The 13,786-nt window shown below is 35.8% G+C and overlaps 1 protein-coding gene across 1 annotated transcript; it reads right to left on the reverse strand.

Annotated features, from left to right (window-relative positions):
* Nucleotides 1-1,522: 1,522 nt before the first annotated feature.
* On the reverse strand, nucleotides 1,523-7,087 carry LOC114540362. Its single transcript, XM_028560557.1, has 16 exons — nucleotides 6,636-7,087; nucleotides 6,246-6,354; nucleotides 5,856-6,076; nucleotides 5,695-5,744; nucleotides 5,368-5,449; nucleotides 4,731-4,907; nucleotides 4,344-4,489; nucleotides 4,143-4,251; nucleotides 3,984-4,067; nucleotides 3,727-3,907; nucleotides 3,559-3,648; nucleotides 3,383-3,451; nucleotides 3,206-3,275; nucleotides 3,027-3,095; nucleotides 2,632-2,819; nucleotides 1,523-2,470 (listed from the first exon to the last, which is right to left on the reverse strand). Exons 2-16 carry the CDS (start codon nucleotides 6,331-6,333, stop codon nucleotides 1,782-1,784), a joined length of 2,313 nt encoding a protein of 770 aa, XP_028416358.1. The 5' UTR covers nucleotides 6,334-6,354; nucleotides 6,636-7,087; the 3' UTR covers nucleotides 1,523-1,781.
* Nucleotides 7,088-13,786: the final 6,699 nt, after the last annotated feature.

The following is a 13,786-nucleotide window of genomic DNA, read 5'->3' on the forward strand; positions in this document are numbered from 1 at the left end:
ATTTGGTGACGCTTTACAGCGCAAATTTTAGAATTACTTAGAACAGGTGAACGGGTGTACGGCAATAACGCTAATAACGGCAATAACGCTAATAACGGCAATAACGCTAATAACGGCAATAACGGTAATAACGGCAATAACACCAATAACACCAGTAAAGGCAATTACGCTAATAACGCCAGTAACGGTGATAACGCCAATAACACTAATAATGCGTAAAACAAAGCCAATTATAGACGCCTTTTACGTACGACACTGACGTCAGGAAGGTAAATTCAATACAAAACACATCAGCATTATTCTCATTTAATCACGTCATTTCGGTACTCTTATATGGAAATCAATTATGGAAATCGAGCCCATTTTCTTTTGCGGCCTGTTGCTGCTAAGTTTTGCGGCAATGCCGGGATCTTATCACCAGGGGCCTGGATGAAAGTTAGTGACGCATTATTAAAGGGTGCTTTGTGATGTTTTTAGGGTGCTGTATAATCTAACGGTATGTATAGCGCATATTTTGGAGCCTGTAATTGTCTAATTTTGTCTACTTTCCTGCTAGGTTTGCACGCGCTGCAAACCATGATAGCAAACATGTTGTTTGCGTTTGCTATAGGTTTGCGATACTGTATTCGCGGCCATTGCCACTTTTTCAACAGGGTTTGCAATAGTTGCAAATATGTTTTTTCGTCATGTGTAATATTCTTAATTGCATGCATATTACTATAAGAATCGGGCCTGCCGTTATCACAATACGGATAGTATTGATTGATGCCATTATTAAGGTGGGGAACTAGAGGAGATTCCTCTACATATTTTCTCTTTTTGGGACACCTCATTTCTCAATAACATATATTATTTAACCCACCCATCCTCACGCCCGACCATTTTCAATTACATAAAAACATGAACTGAAGATCAAAAGAGAGACAAGGTTCTTTAATTATTATATGCAAACATGTTACAAAGTGTGTAACATTTTTTATTGTGTGTAGCATGTTACAAAGTATCTATAAAATTGTTTTAGCCCCCGTTTTAATGACAATACCCCCCTTGATTGCCTTAAATATTTGGTTCCCCGCACCGCCACGCGATCTCGATGCTCCAGCTCCACCCGGCATGACTGGTCCCTAATCATGCAGTGGCTTCCTGACATTCTGCTCTACTATAGGTACAGTACCTGCTTTCCACACACAGCACCCTATATACACTTCGGTCTCTCTTACTTCCTTACATCATACGCCGCTTTTTTGTTCGTCATTAGGAAAACTACAGAAGTTGTGCACTAATAGCATTAACGAATTCGTGTCACCTTCATCTATTCAAAGCATGCCTTCACACTAACTTTCTAGACTGCAATATAGAATATAGAATAATAGAATATTATATAATTATAGAATACTATAAAATGTAAAATGAGCACTATAATAGCTATCTTCAGCTTAATGACTGAATGTCGTTCCAAAGTAGATTTTCCAGGGTATCTGCAAGGCACCAACAGGGGGATTGGCCCCACCAATTGTTACGGTACTATGGATGGGATTATGCAAAACTGCTGTAAAACAATATACAGATAGTGGGTGACTTGCAAAAATACTATCTATTACAATCAGAACAACACCGTATTAGGATTTAACTTTTATATACAGCAAATGAAATAATTTAAATATATGATTTCAATCTTTTATAAAGGAATAATATAAAATCTTTTATAAAGAATAATATAAAATGAAGCATAAAAATGACGTTGCCATTGTATTTAACCTCGTTTTCATGCTTTCTTTATATTATTCCCAGCTCATATCTTCGTCGTTCCAAATTGATTCCGAATCAGAGTCGGAACTATCGTACATTGAATAAACGTCGTCTTCGTCGTCGTTGTCTGCAGAATAGTATTCTGAAACGTCCAGTGTTCCTTCTTCACGAGCAATTTCATGTTCTAATAAAGTACTTTGGCATTTCCATTGCATACTAGGAATGGAACATTTCATCTCCTCGCGAATGTTATCTTTGAAAAGTTTACCCAACATGTGAAGTTTATTATCACATTCAAGGATTCGTGATTGAAAAATACAGTTGAGCCCTTTGGCATAAACCGAAGTTGCTTCTTCCTGCACTTCATTGCAACATGACTGGTAGGACATTTTCATTTTGAGGAAGTACTCTACCAACCGCACCATTTCTAGGTCGAGATACTCGATCTCTTCTTTGCATCGTTCAACGAAATTGTGTAAATCTATTGCACTTCTTTTAAATTCTAAGGGTATGTTGTCGTCTGATGGAGTTGTAACTCTTAAGTGGTGATAGCTAGGAGATTCTGGATCTTTCACATCATCGAAGTTTATCGGTTCTGGCATTCCATCTATTGGATCCTTCCAATAAGCCAATGCAGCGTTGTATTTGGCCACAGTAGCTTTTATTGCATTCGTCTTATTGGTGATCTGTTTAGACAGCTTAGCAGCAATTGCTTGACCGTCTATATCAACATAAAATCCATGTTCCATTTGGTTAATCAAAAGTTAGTTAAGGCAAAGACAACTGTGATCAACCAAACAAACAACCAATTCACGTATGTACAGACATCACATTTACGAGAAGAGGAAATCGTTATAACTGTAAAACGTGTTTCGTTTTTACCTGCATACTTCTTCTTGAGTGACATCAAGAACATTCTCTCCACTGCTAATGAGTACAGTCGCTCGTTTGTGCAGCTTCTTCTCTCTTCTTCAATGGAAATTGCAGCTTTGTTGAAATTTTCGTCTCCTAGTTTCCATCTTTGTAGCACTTTGTAACTTTTCTCCGTTGTGGCTACAACTTTCAATGTGCTAAATTACGAAAAAAAAATAAGACGAGATGGAATCGTCATCTCTCGTTACTTATATAGGAAGCTGTTTCCGACTTCCTTCCCAATCAAGTTAATTTATATTATAACAAATGACAGTTATGTATTTTAATGGTCTGTAATGTGGTTAAATATTGTTTGCAAAATAAAAGGAGAAGCAATGCAGGACTTCTATACGAAAAAGACATACTTTTTTATTTTCTTTACAATACTAGCAATGGCTTCGTGATTATCGTGATCGGAAGAGGCAACGGTTGATCTGTAAAATATTGATAGAAGGGAAAAATGCACATTGGAATATTATGTGTACCTGGGGAATGATAAATTTGTAGCTTGAAAAATTTACAACGTAAGGAATTACGTTCATACCTTAGTTCTTGTAGCTGACACAAACTTTGTACATATTTTGCTTGCCAGGATAAGGAAGATGATTTCGTCACTAACATTAAAAAATATTACAAATCAAGTATAAACATTAATTGTTCCAGTTTCAAGAAACTGCAGACTAGAATTCTAGAAAGTATTAATACAAGTGCATAAGCTCACTTTCTCGTTCTTTTAATAACGATTCTTCCTGCTTCTTCCAAGACTCGACAAGATCAGCATCGTAGGACACTAAAAATGAAGTGTTTAAGTATTGTACAATTAAATATCTACAATCTACATATTATCATTTTCAACTTTTAAACTAATTAATCATTCTCAGATGCCACAGCAATCACCTGTCAATTTTGAGAACATTTCTTCCAACTGTAACATGGCATTTACCATAAGTTTTTTAGTTTTTTCCATTTTCTTGGGCAATGATGTTCCTTTTTCAAAAAAGCATTTACTTAGATTTCTACTGCATTTGATAAAACACAATAGAATGGCTAGATGTTCTAAGTTACCAAATTGTTGAATGCGGTGTTCTGCATAATGTACCAGGGCATCTGTCAGCAAATCCACACGACGGCCTGCAGACATCTCTTTTGTCATGGATGAAAACCCTCTTAAGTAAGACCATAACCTTTCAATCCCTTCTCCATCAGTAAGACCATAACCTTTCTTACGTCTGGGGCCATAAGAAAACTACAGCAATAAATATTAAGTAAGCAAACATTTATGAACTTTAGACATATTAGCTAGTAACAGTACATTACTTTACCTGACATGACGATTTGTGACCATAGCAATGAAACACTGGGATAGCAAGATCTATTCTTTCAAGTATATCAACACGATGGTTTTTCTATGTAAGAATACATAATTATAACTTGGTCATCCATTCATACAGCATTACAATTGCAGGAAATGAAATTTTTACCTTCAAGTGTGATGACAATGTGCATCCAATGTCATACATAACTCGTACATCAATAGTGTCACCAGAATTACACAACATACGTTCTACTTCATAGACCGAATAGGATATCCTAAACAGAAACAAAATATGCAAAAAAAGAATAAGGAATAACAGAACTAACTATAAAGATGTCTATCGAAATGATACAGCTAGCATAATGACCTTTCTCCATGTTTAATACTGATAAATCCTTTCGGATATTCATGTCTACACACACGACCAAAAACACCTTTCTCGTCAAAAAGTTTGTTCTTTCCCTTAGATCTTAACATAGTGTCAATTTCTCCAGATTTGAACTGATTGCAATCCTTGGTAAAAAAAAACGAATTGTTATAACTTATTATGTGTTAACTTATTGCCAGCAATACCAATTGCAACCTGCTTTGTAACACATTTTACTCCAATGCTAGCCAATTTCACTCGTCACATACATGCAGGAAAGCTCCAGGTGCAAATGGGTTGAGAGGCTAGTTGCAGCTGGTGTGAAACAAAAAGATATGAAATGAAAGCACCAGTTCATGACAAGAAAGGCTTTAGCCTACTACTTACTGTTGGTGCTTCTTCAGCTTTTTTCCCATAATCATCAACAAACTTGTCCACACTTTCTTGCTCTGCAAAGAAGGTTCCACTATGTCGTGGGGGGAAAAGATTTACACCAGCAGATTTTTTCCTCACCAAGCCAAAACAGCCATCCATGGACTCAATAAGAATTCCACCATCATCAGTCTATAACAAGTACATAGCGAAAGTCAAGATAAGTTAGTGAAGGAGTGCAGTAGGTTTCACATGTTTTGGGTTGTTAGCCAAAGATTATGTCAATGTCACCAAGGCCTGCTCCAACCAGTCTCATTATATATTTTACTCTGTATAACACCAGACCAGTGACATAGACAGACCAACAACCTTGTCGTGTTAGCAAATATTTACTTGTTTTCAAATTGCGAAAACAATGAATTTCTAAAGAAATGAATAAATATACTGATGATTTGGAATTTGCATACAGTGTAGCATGTACTACACCACTGCACCAAATAATTTTACTCTAATTAACAACAATAAGTATAAAAATAAATAGACACAAGTTATTTTATTTTTGACTAATTCAGATACATTACTTACAACAATATAATAATACACAAAATTATGCTATTTATATGACTAATTGAATATAAGAAACATTTTATACCTGAGGGCATAAAGGGCACATCTTGTAATTAGTTTGCTCCCCATGATGTGACTTAATGGATTTTAAACAGTGATTATGGTACCTAAAGCAGGTAATGTACACAGTATTATGATTATGGAAGGTATCTATCCAAGCAGATAACTGCAATTAACCTGAAAGCCAGCCTAATAGCAAGAAGAGTATATTATAAACCCATTGCTGCCAGGCAGTCAGCAATGGGTTAAGAACACTAAGGGACAGGATAACCAACTCGTGGACAATAATTAACTTGTTGTTACCGTACTATGTTTTTTTCGTGCCACATTGTATTAAAAATAAAATACTTACCTGAATTCATCAAAAGTATCATCATTTAAAACTCTGTAAAGACTTTGAATCTAAAGGATAAAATATGAAAATTTATTGAGTGTGGTTACACTGTAAATAATAAATGTATACACTATCAAAATTATCAAATGATACTGTATTAAATGATAACTGCTTAATACCCATTTAGGATGTAGTGATGATTTGCCAAGGCCCATAGTGTCGCAGAATTTTGACAACGAGACATGACTTTCAAGAAGAAACTTTTCAGCAAGCAGCAAAAACTTAAAATGAAAGGCAACTAAAGGACGGACAGCAGATCCAGGCCATAACTGCAACTTAACCAGTGTTACGGTATCTGGTTCACAACTACAGAAACTGATGGATTTCTTGTGTTGGAAACCTACATAATAATGTAACACAAATGACATTATTAATGGTTTGAAAACAATCAATACATTATAGGTAGTGCAAATTGATTGAAGTGAAGAAAAGCTATCATTACGACAAAAGAGGTGTGCATGTGTGTATGGTGTATGTATGTATTAAAACTAAATCTATTATAAGCTTACCATGTTGATCAACACAAACAATATCCCTTGACTGAGAGGTGGGGCATGTTGTTTGATGCTTTAGTGAAATTTCCTTATGATTGATCATTAAAGGCCTAAAACATCCATCCTAAAGAAAGAACAAAGAAAAAGAAAAAATTAACAAAGCACAAAATAAATAAGCATGTCAGATATTGACATACTTTTACAATATTCAGAAGTCTTTATAGTAACAGATGAACAGGCCAATAAACAATAAGTGTCGAGACCTTATAAAATTGAATGTTTAGCTGAGTCTTTCATAATGTCTCCAAATATCTACAGTATCTCACTAATCTCAGATGGTGGTCAATATATTTATTAAATGATTTCATTATCATTTTATAAATTAAGAACATAATATCAACAAACCTTGTGTATTTCTGGAATGTGAAAGTAGTTTTTTTCGTGGTGCTCTATTTTAATGCAATCCAAGCAAAAGAACTGCCTTGGTCCACAGTCGAGACAACGACATACTGCTTCATTCGGGCATGCGAAACATGTCAGGCTGGAAATGACTTCCTCTTCAACTACAGCTTTGAGCAATTGTTCTCTCACTGCTTCCCATTTGTTAAATTCCTTTACTCTTCGCTGATGATGCTTTGACAATGTTTGTTGTTCAACCTGGCCTTGAGCTTCATTTCCTTCGGACAAAGCATTCTCGAACGTATCCGCAAAATATGTAGATTCTCCAATGGCATTATTGGCTAAATTCAAATTGTTGTCTTCTTCAGGTTCTTCTGAAACACTTGGGGTTGTCTGGACTGTAATAGACCTTACTATCTTCTTTCCACTTGTACATTGAGTTTTAACACGGACTTTGCTTGGTTAAAGCGCTTCATCCGACGACTTTGCTCTGCCATATCAGTCCGCCATTTTGTGATATTGCTGTAGAGCTGATGCGCTGGCATAAATTAGCATCTAGGGATGCTTAGGTGATCACCTGTGTCACATATATCCGACGTTCTAAAATTTAGAACTCTCGCTATATGTGATTAGAAACACGAGGAACGGGTGGTGCAGTTCGTGTCTATTTACTAATCACGCAATGCGTTTGAATAATGCGAGGAATAAATAACTTCATAACTGTTATAGGAGGTATGTAATTCATGATTCATCTGTTATGGTTAGGACCTAATCGAAACGCGATTTCCTACTTTATATTGCATTACCTATATAAAGCTGCGTTTCTTTTCTTCCACAAGAAAGTTTTATTTCAAAATGACATAGTTTAAGTTACTATAGTAAACAAAAGGATTGATGTATATTTTGTATATAGTCCTTTTTCGCTGGCGACGCATGTGGATTAAAATTAATCTGACGGGCTGATGGTTGTCCATGTGGTGCGATACGAACGAACCTTCCCTGAAATCGTTTCATTGTGATGAATACTCAACATATGAAACATTAGATGACAAACTTTTTGAATGCTTTATCCGAATAGAACAACACTATATGACAATCTTTACAACGACATACCAGCCTAGCGACACACATGTAAATTGTGAGAAATAAAGTGCAGCCTGCTCAAAGTGTTGGGTTCCCTGATTCGATAAATGGTATCAGCGATAAATATGTGCATGAAGATATATTAACTTACCGGTCTTTCCACATCCCTCGGAACCTAACAACGCGATTTTGTAAACATCTCTGCTATCGTTCGGCATGCTTGACTTTTCAATGCGATTTTTGTTTTACGATCTAAGTTCGTATATATATCTGCTTTCCCGTGTTTAAGAATGTGCATGTAATGCGGTAGTGGCGTCAATTATAGAAATATATATGAATTCACTAAATACTAAGTGTTGACTGACGAGCTTAGCGGTGCGTCATTAAAGTTAGGGCGTCATGTATTGTGGGCAGGAAATGATTTGAATTGCCTGACAAAGTATATGCAAAAGGTAACGTCTTTGTTTATTCTGCCGGACATCTTTTTATAACTTCTCATAGCTGCGGGATTTTAATTGCATTCAACAATCGTTAAGAGCACATGCACTTGGTGATGTATATGCCCGTTTATTTGCCGTATTTTCTCTACAGTTTGTGATGGAACCAACATGCATGCACTTATATATGCTATATACAAAGAAATAGTTTCGCGTTTTTAACTTTTAAGTTGTGTTTCAGGCATGCAGTTGTTCATTAGTTGAATAATTTTTTGCTTCATGCATATAGGTCATACATTGTGTCCTTATATACCCATCTCGTGCACGTCACTACCAATTGAATATTGGTTTGAATGATGTAAACATGAGAAAAGTGCGCAATTTACCACACGCGGTTAAAAAAGTGAGCAATTATATGCCACGCCTCATATATCTGTTAAAGAATTGTGTAGAAATTATACGTTCGGTGATCACCAGATGTTTATGCTTTGTATTTTCGCGGACGCGGATTTTTACGGACAAATACATTTAGCGAACTTGGGTACGACTTCCTTGACCTTATCTGATAGATGTCAACAAGAAATGCAACATCAATATAATAGATATCTAACTATATTCATACATGGTCTTACATTTTTATCAAAGAACATTTTGTGGAAAATCACTTTCATTTACATTTTGACGACATTTGTGCAAATAAGTAGCATAAATGCGCTTAGTACCAAAGCTTATAAGCTATTTCCTAAACGGATTTCTCAATAAGTCATTTCTGCATAGGTCTCCGGTAACTCCCAATGAAAGACATACCAAACGAGCCATGTTGTTCGCGGTAAATTGGCGAAAAGGAATAATACTTTATTTACGGTGGTCTATATTTTGTGTGGCGTATAAGATTACATTGATCTATAAAAGTTTAATAAATGAATCGTTTCACGTTGTTTCCAATTAACTTATATTTGCATTAATTTTTAGAAGGTTAAAGGTCTGCAATTTTCGTATGCTTTGCATGGCTTTAAAAATTAAAAAATGAATTGTGATCGCATTAATATTCTTGCCCCATAATAACGTTAATGCTTAGAAAATATTCACATGAGGTCAGAGAAAATTTTTCATCTTCCGAACGATGAAACAATGTTAAACGATGAAACAATGTCTACTCGATCAACAGGAGAAATTCTCGTCAAAGGCGAAGGTAGTTCATCTTGAGTGGTAAACCGATGGTTTTAACTAGTGCATTGTCAATGAGACGAAGTACTTTTGCTTTGCCCAGCTCCGTCCAGACAGATTACTCCAATCCACAGGATGTACAAAAACTCGCAACCTGGAATTCCCATACTATTAATATAATGCGCTGGCCTGATATAGTTTTATTTTAGACATGACCGAACATGGATTATAACGAGTAGCGCTAAGTAGCGAAGTATATATCTTGCTTTTTTGCGTTCCATCGGCCGTGCTCCAGACATTAAATTAACCTAGACTAGTTTTGGAAGGTCTTTACGTTTTTGACGCACCCTGTTGGCAACATGTAGCTAGGATATCCGCGCTTACACTAACCCTATAAAGGCCTGTACTATAGCCAGGTGTGAACTATTAACTTTCCCAAGTGAATGTCCTTCGGATAAGCTTGCCTTATTTTAAAGTCTTTGAAAGTCTTAACCTGTTCTGATTGGCCTACAGTTCCTAGCCGGAGTCCTTTTGCATTACAAAAATGAAAAATCTATAGTTGGAAGCTAGGTCTACAATCCGAATCATGGCCAAAAGTTTCAGGAACGTAAGCTAATTAGCAGAAAAGGCGCGTCAACTGTAATATTTTTAAAAATGTAACCAAAACTAAACTCCCCCGGACCGCCTATCCAATGTTGCATGATCCTAAGGATTATAAATGAGCTGTAAAAAATCCCGAACAACATTGATCGGGGGGGGGGGAGCAGGCGGGTTATTATTCAAATTAATGATTAATATATAAAATCACACTTTCCGTCCCAATACATTTGGCAATGATTGTAGCTCATTCATAAAATCAGTAATTGTGAAAGTTGCATAATCTCCCACTCGAGTTTACCGATCGAAGAGTAAAACAAATTTATGCCCGGATACTTCTAATATGTAAGTTGTATAATACAACTTAATACAACTTGTATTTTTTATCGCTTGATAAGGAAAATCAATTCAATTTTTCGTATCTATGATTAAGAAACATGCATGACTAGTTGCACAAGTATTTACCAGTGTTTACAATCTAAATTTTTGTGTTTACCCGGCTATGGCCAGTGACCTGCATGACATGCATTGTATTCAGCCATTGTATTCAGGCAACGAATTTTCTCTCAGTTCATTAAAAACCCTAATTTAATGCATGAGAGTCTTTCAACAGAAGTATTTGTAAACGTCACGCTATAAATACGGTATTATAACATCCCGCGTAATTCCAACATGATGTTTCGCCAAACAAGATTAACGATGAATTGGAAATGCGAAATAATGTTGAACTGATTTTACGTGCAGTTATGCATTTAGTACGTATTGCCGTACGAGGCTGTTTCCACAGGCGCTATTTTTGAAGAATTGTACCCGTGTGTTTCAAATTTACCAGCAATCGTGCAATTTTTTCTGAATTACGCTCCCAAATTAGAAGAAACAGGGGAAATATTTCACAATTTCACATATTTGACGTCGTCTGGTGTGAAGTTTGAAGCAATGTTCTGAAATTTTTTAAATTAATAATTATTCACGAATGTTGAGAAATTAGAGTCCGCAATCCTAAATCTCAACGCAATATGGTCGAATGAGTCCTAATACGATTTATCTCTTGTCTTCTTAATTACAGCTGAGACAAGATTAATAGCATTAATCTGGAAAATATTTATTTTAACATCAATATATTTCTTGCTAGGTTTGTGTGTAAGCCTATGTCTGTGTTTGAAGGTGACAACAATGTTTTAGTTTTGTGGCCGAGTGGCCGTGTGACCGTAAATATCACTAGTGAATTATTGAAAGAGAATCTGTCTTTTAGACGTAATATACAAAATACCTTACTTGGTGAGACAGGATAAAAGCCAAATTGGCGGGGCATATTTATTTACGTTCATGTTATGCTCGACTAAATTATTTTAAATACCTATATGCATTGTTCGTACAGGTTTGCATGCATGTGCACATAAATAAATAGATGAATATGCATGCCCCTCCTGGTATGTGTTACCGTGTTTGCTTTCAGAACGAATAACACTATATTTTCAATTTAGTGACAGACTATAAAAAACTGGACCAACTTAACGTCATGCAGTGTCACGTGTGGTGAAGGAGTTGAATTATGGAGGCGGAATTATGATAATCCACTGGGAAGGTACGGGAAGAATTCTAAACAAGGGATTTTTCGACTAAATGGATTATATGAGAAGGGACCTTGTCCAGGTATTGCGTAAGTACTTTTTATTGTGAGCTCTATTTTTTCCTTTAGTAAGATGTGCCAGCTGGTGCCAGTCACTGGTACCAGGCTTCCATCATATTTTTCCATAAAATAAACAATTATTGGATGAGGTTTTTGTGATATGCAGAGTTATAACTCTGAATATCACAAAAACCGAATTCAATGATTGTTTTTATTATACATTTGAAGAATAGTAAACATAGTATTAACGAATGAAAAACCTTATTTAATAGCAACATCCAAAAATACATCAATTATTAATACATAAATACATTCAAATGAATACCGCTTGTTAATCACCGCAGGCTCACTTGCAGATAACTCAGTTGTCTGCTAGCAGATGGTTGGCGTTAGATCATATCGAACTAACGTACATGACGTCATAAATATTGCAATAACGGAAGTATAATAACAGAAGTCTGACATGAAGTCTTTCTAGAGCTGGTTCATAAAAATGATAAAATAAAAATGGCGATGAATGATGATACATTTATACATTTATAAATGTACACGAAAGTGTAAATGTCTGTTACCCTCATACCCAGTATAGGAGTGATCATTACTTATGTAATAGTATCTCTAGCTTTACCTTAATTACGGTTAGGGTTAGGGTTATTGCAAATTTTATGACGTCATGTACGTTAGTTCGATATGATCTAACGCCGACCCTAGCAGATGACTGAATTTTGCGTGATTGCGCAATTTATCTGTCAACTATTAGCCAATCAAATTGCTTTTACTACTATAATGTATAATAATAACGAATACCAGGTTCAATTCTGAATAAAAACCCTTGAATATAAACACTTGAAATTTCTGAAAGATAAGATTTACCCACATTTTCAACATATCACTACTGGGTTGATTGTCCGATTATCCGGATTATAGATAGCAGCCGCGTAACAAAGCTAGCACGCGATTAAGACAAAAGAAATCGGCGTTCTAAGTGCTCGATACCGAGATAAGAATCTTTCGTCGATAGAACCAGTTTGACATGAATATCGGAATGGCTTTTGGATATTAACCGTTTGATACAGTTGCAAAACAATACTAAAAAACATTTCTTGTGAAATGTTAACACGTCTGCTTAATGAAGGCCATTCCTAAATTTAATAAAGGTCTTTTTTATTGCGTTCAAATAATGACATAGCAAAATTACCCTGACTTCAACATATGACTTTTTAATGAAGAATGGCGGCTTTATTTGTTACCGCGTAATGAACTTTCGAATGTATTATAATTATTTATATTTGAATACGAAAGTAAAATCACCTGCCATCTGTCCCGAGGGAACGTTTTAAATACTCTTTGGGAAATTGAAATTTCTATAGCCTATAAATCCCAATAAACAATGGCTTCGACAGAATATATTGTCTATATATTTTTTTATATGTTTGTTATCGTCTTTGGGATATTGGGGAATATCTTTGTCATCATCTCCATATCATGGCAAAGGCGTCTGTTGAAAAATAACTACTACTTTCTTGTTTTACACCTCGCCGTATGTGATTTGGGATGGCTAGTTGTATCGTTGTTCTTCATCGTTAATCGCCATATTGCCGAAGGAGGTCTTTTCAATATCTCTATCATCTTTTGCATTTCAAGATACTTGAAGCACCTTTTTCAATTCGCAGGAATATACATGATGTTGGCTATTGCAACTCTTCGCTATCACGCTGCTGTTCATCCTTTAAAGCATGGCATTAGCCGACGGAAATTGAAAGTTATTTCCTGTCTAGGGTACATTGTTGCCACGATTGTGCAATGCGGAACTAGTATTCCCCGATGTTTTCTACAGAAGAATGCCTTGGATTATATGAATAAGTGTGTTTATGCATACGTGGTCTTGTTGCTGTATTTTGCTCCGAGTTCCTTTATGGCTGTGCTGTATTACAGAGTGTATCGAGCCCTTAAAAGGCAAAACAAATATCTGAAAAGGTTAGGCTCAACGCCGAGGGAAGAAAGCTTCAGCTTTTCTTTTAAAATCCTCAGATATGTTCGAAATCAGCGAACATTTCTCGTATGTTTCAGTACCGTTCTTTGCTATGCCGTTGGAAATCTTCTTATGTCCTTGCATCTTACATTGAAGATCGCTGACAGTGAAGGTCTGTTTCTGGAAAATACTTGGATTTTGGATTTGTCATATATCCTGCAAGTTGCTGCAACAGCTTCAGTAAATCCCTTGATATATGGTATATTGGACA

This window comes from Dendronephthya gigantea, unplaced genomic scaffold (assembly GCF_004324835.1).
Source record: "Dendronephthya gigantea isolate DGI-Jeju-01 unplaced genomic scaffold, DenGig_1.0 000230F, whole genome shotgun sequence".
NCBI lineage: Eukaryota > Metazoa > Cnidaria > Anthozoa > Malacalcyonacea > Nephtheidae > Dendronephthya > Dendronephthya gigantea.

What these genes read in the sequence shown, in the direction of transcription:
- LOC114540362 (XM_028560557.1), bottom strand. Translation starts at nt 6,333, where the DNA reads ATGATCAATCATAAGGAAATTTCACTAAAGCATCAAACAACATGCCCC. An exon ending in CATCACTACATCCTAAATGG is followed by an intron (nt 5,745 to 5,855) that starts GTATTAAGCAGT and finishes TTTATCCTTTAG; the next exon opens with ATTCAAAGTCTTTACAGAGT. An exon ending in GTTATTAAAAGAACGAGAAA is followed by an intron (nt 3,276 to 3,382) that starts GTGAGCTTATGC and finishes TTTTAATGTTAG; the next exon opens with TGACGAAATCATCTTCCTTA.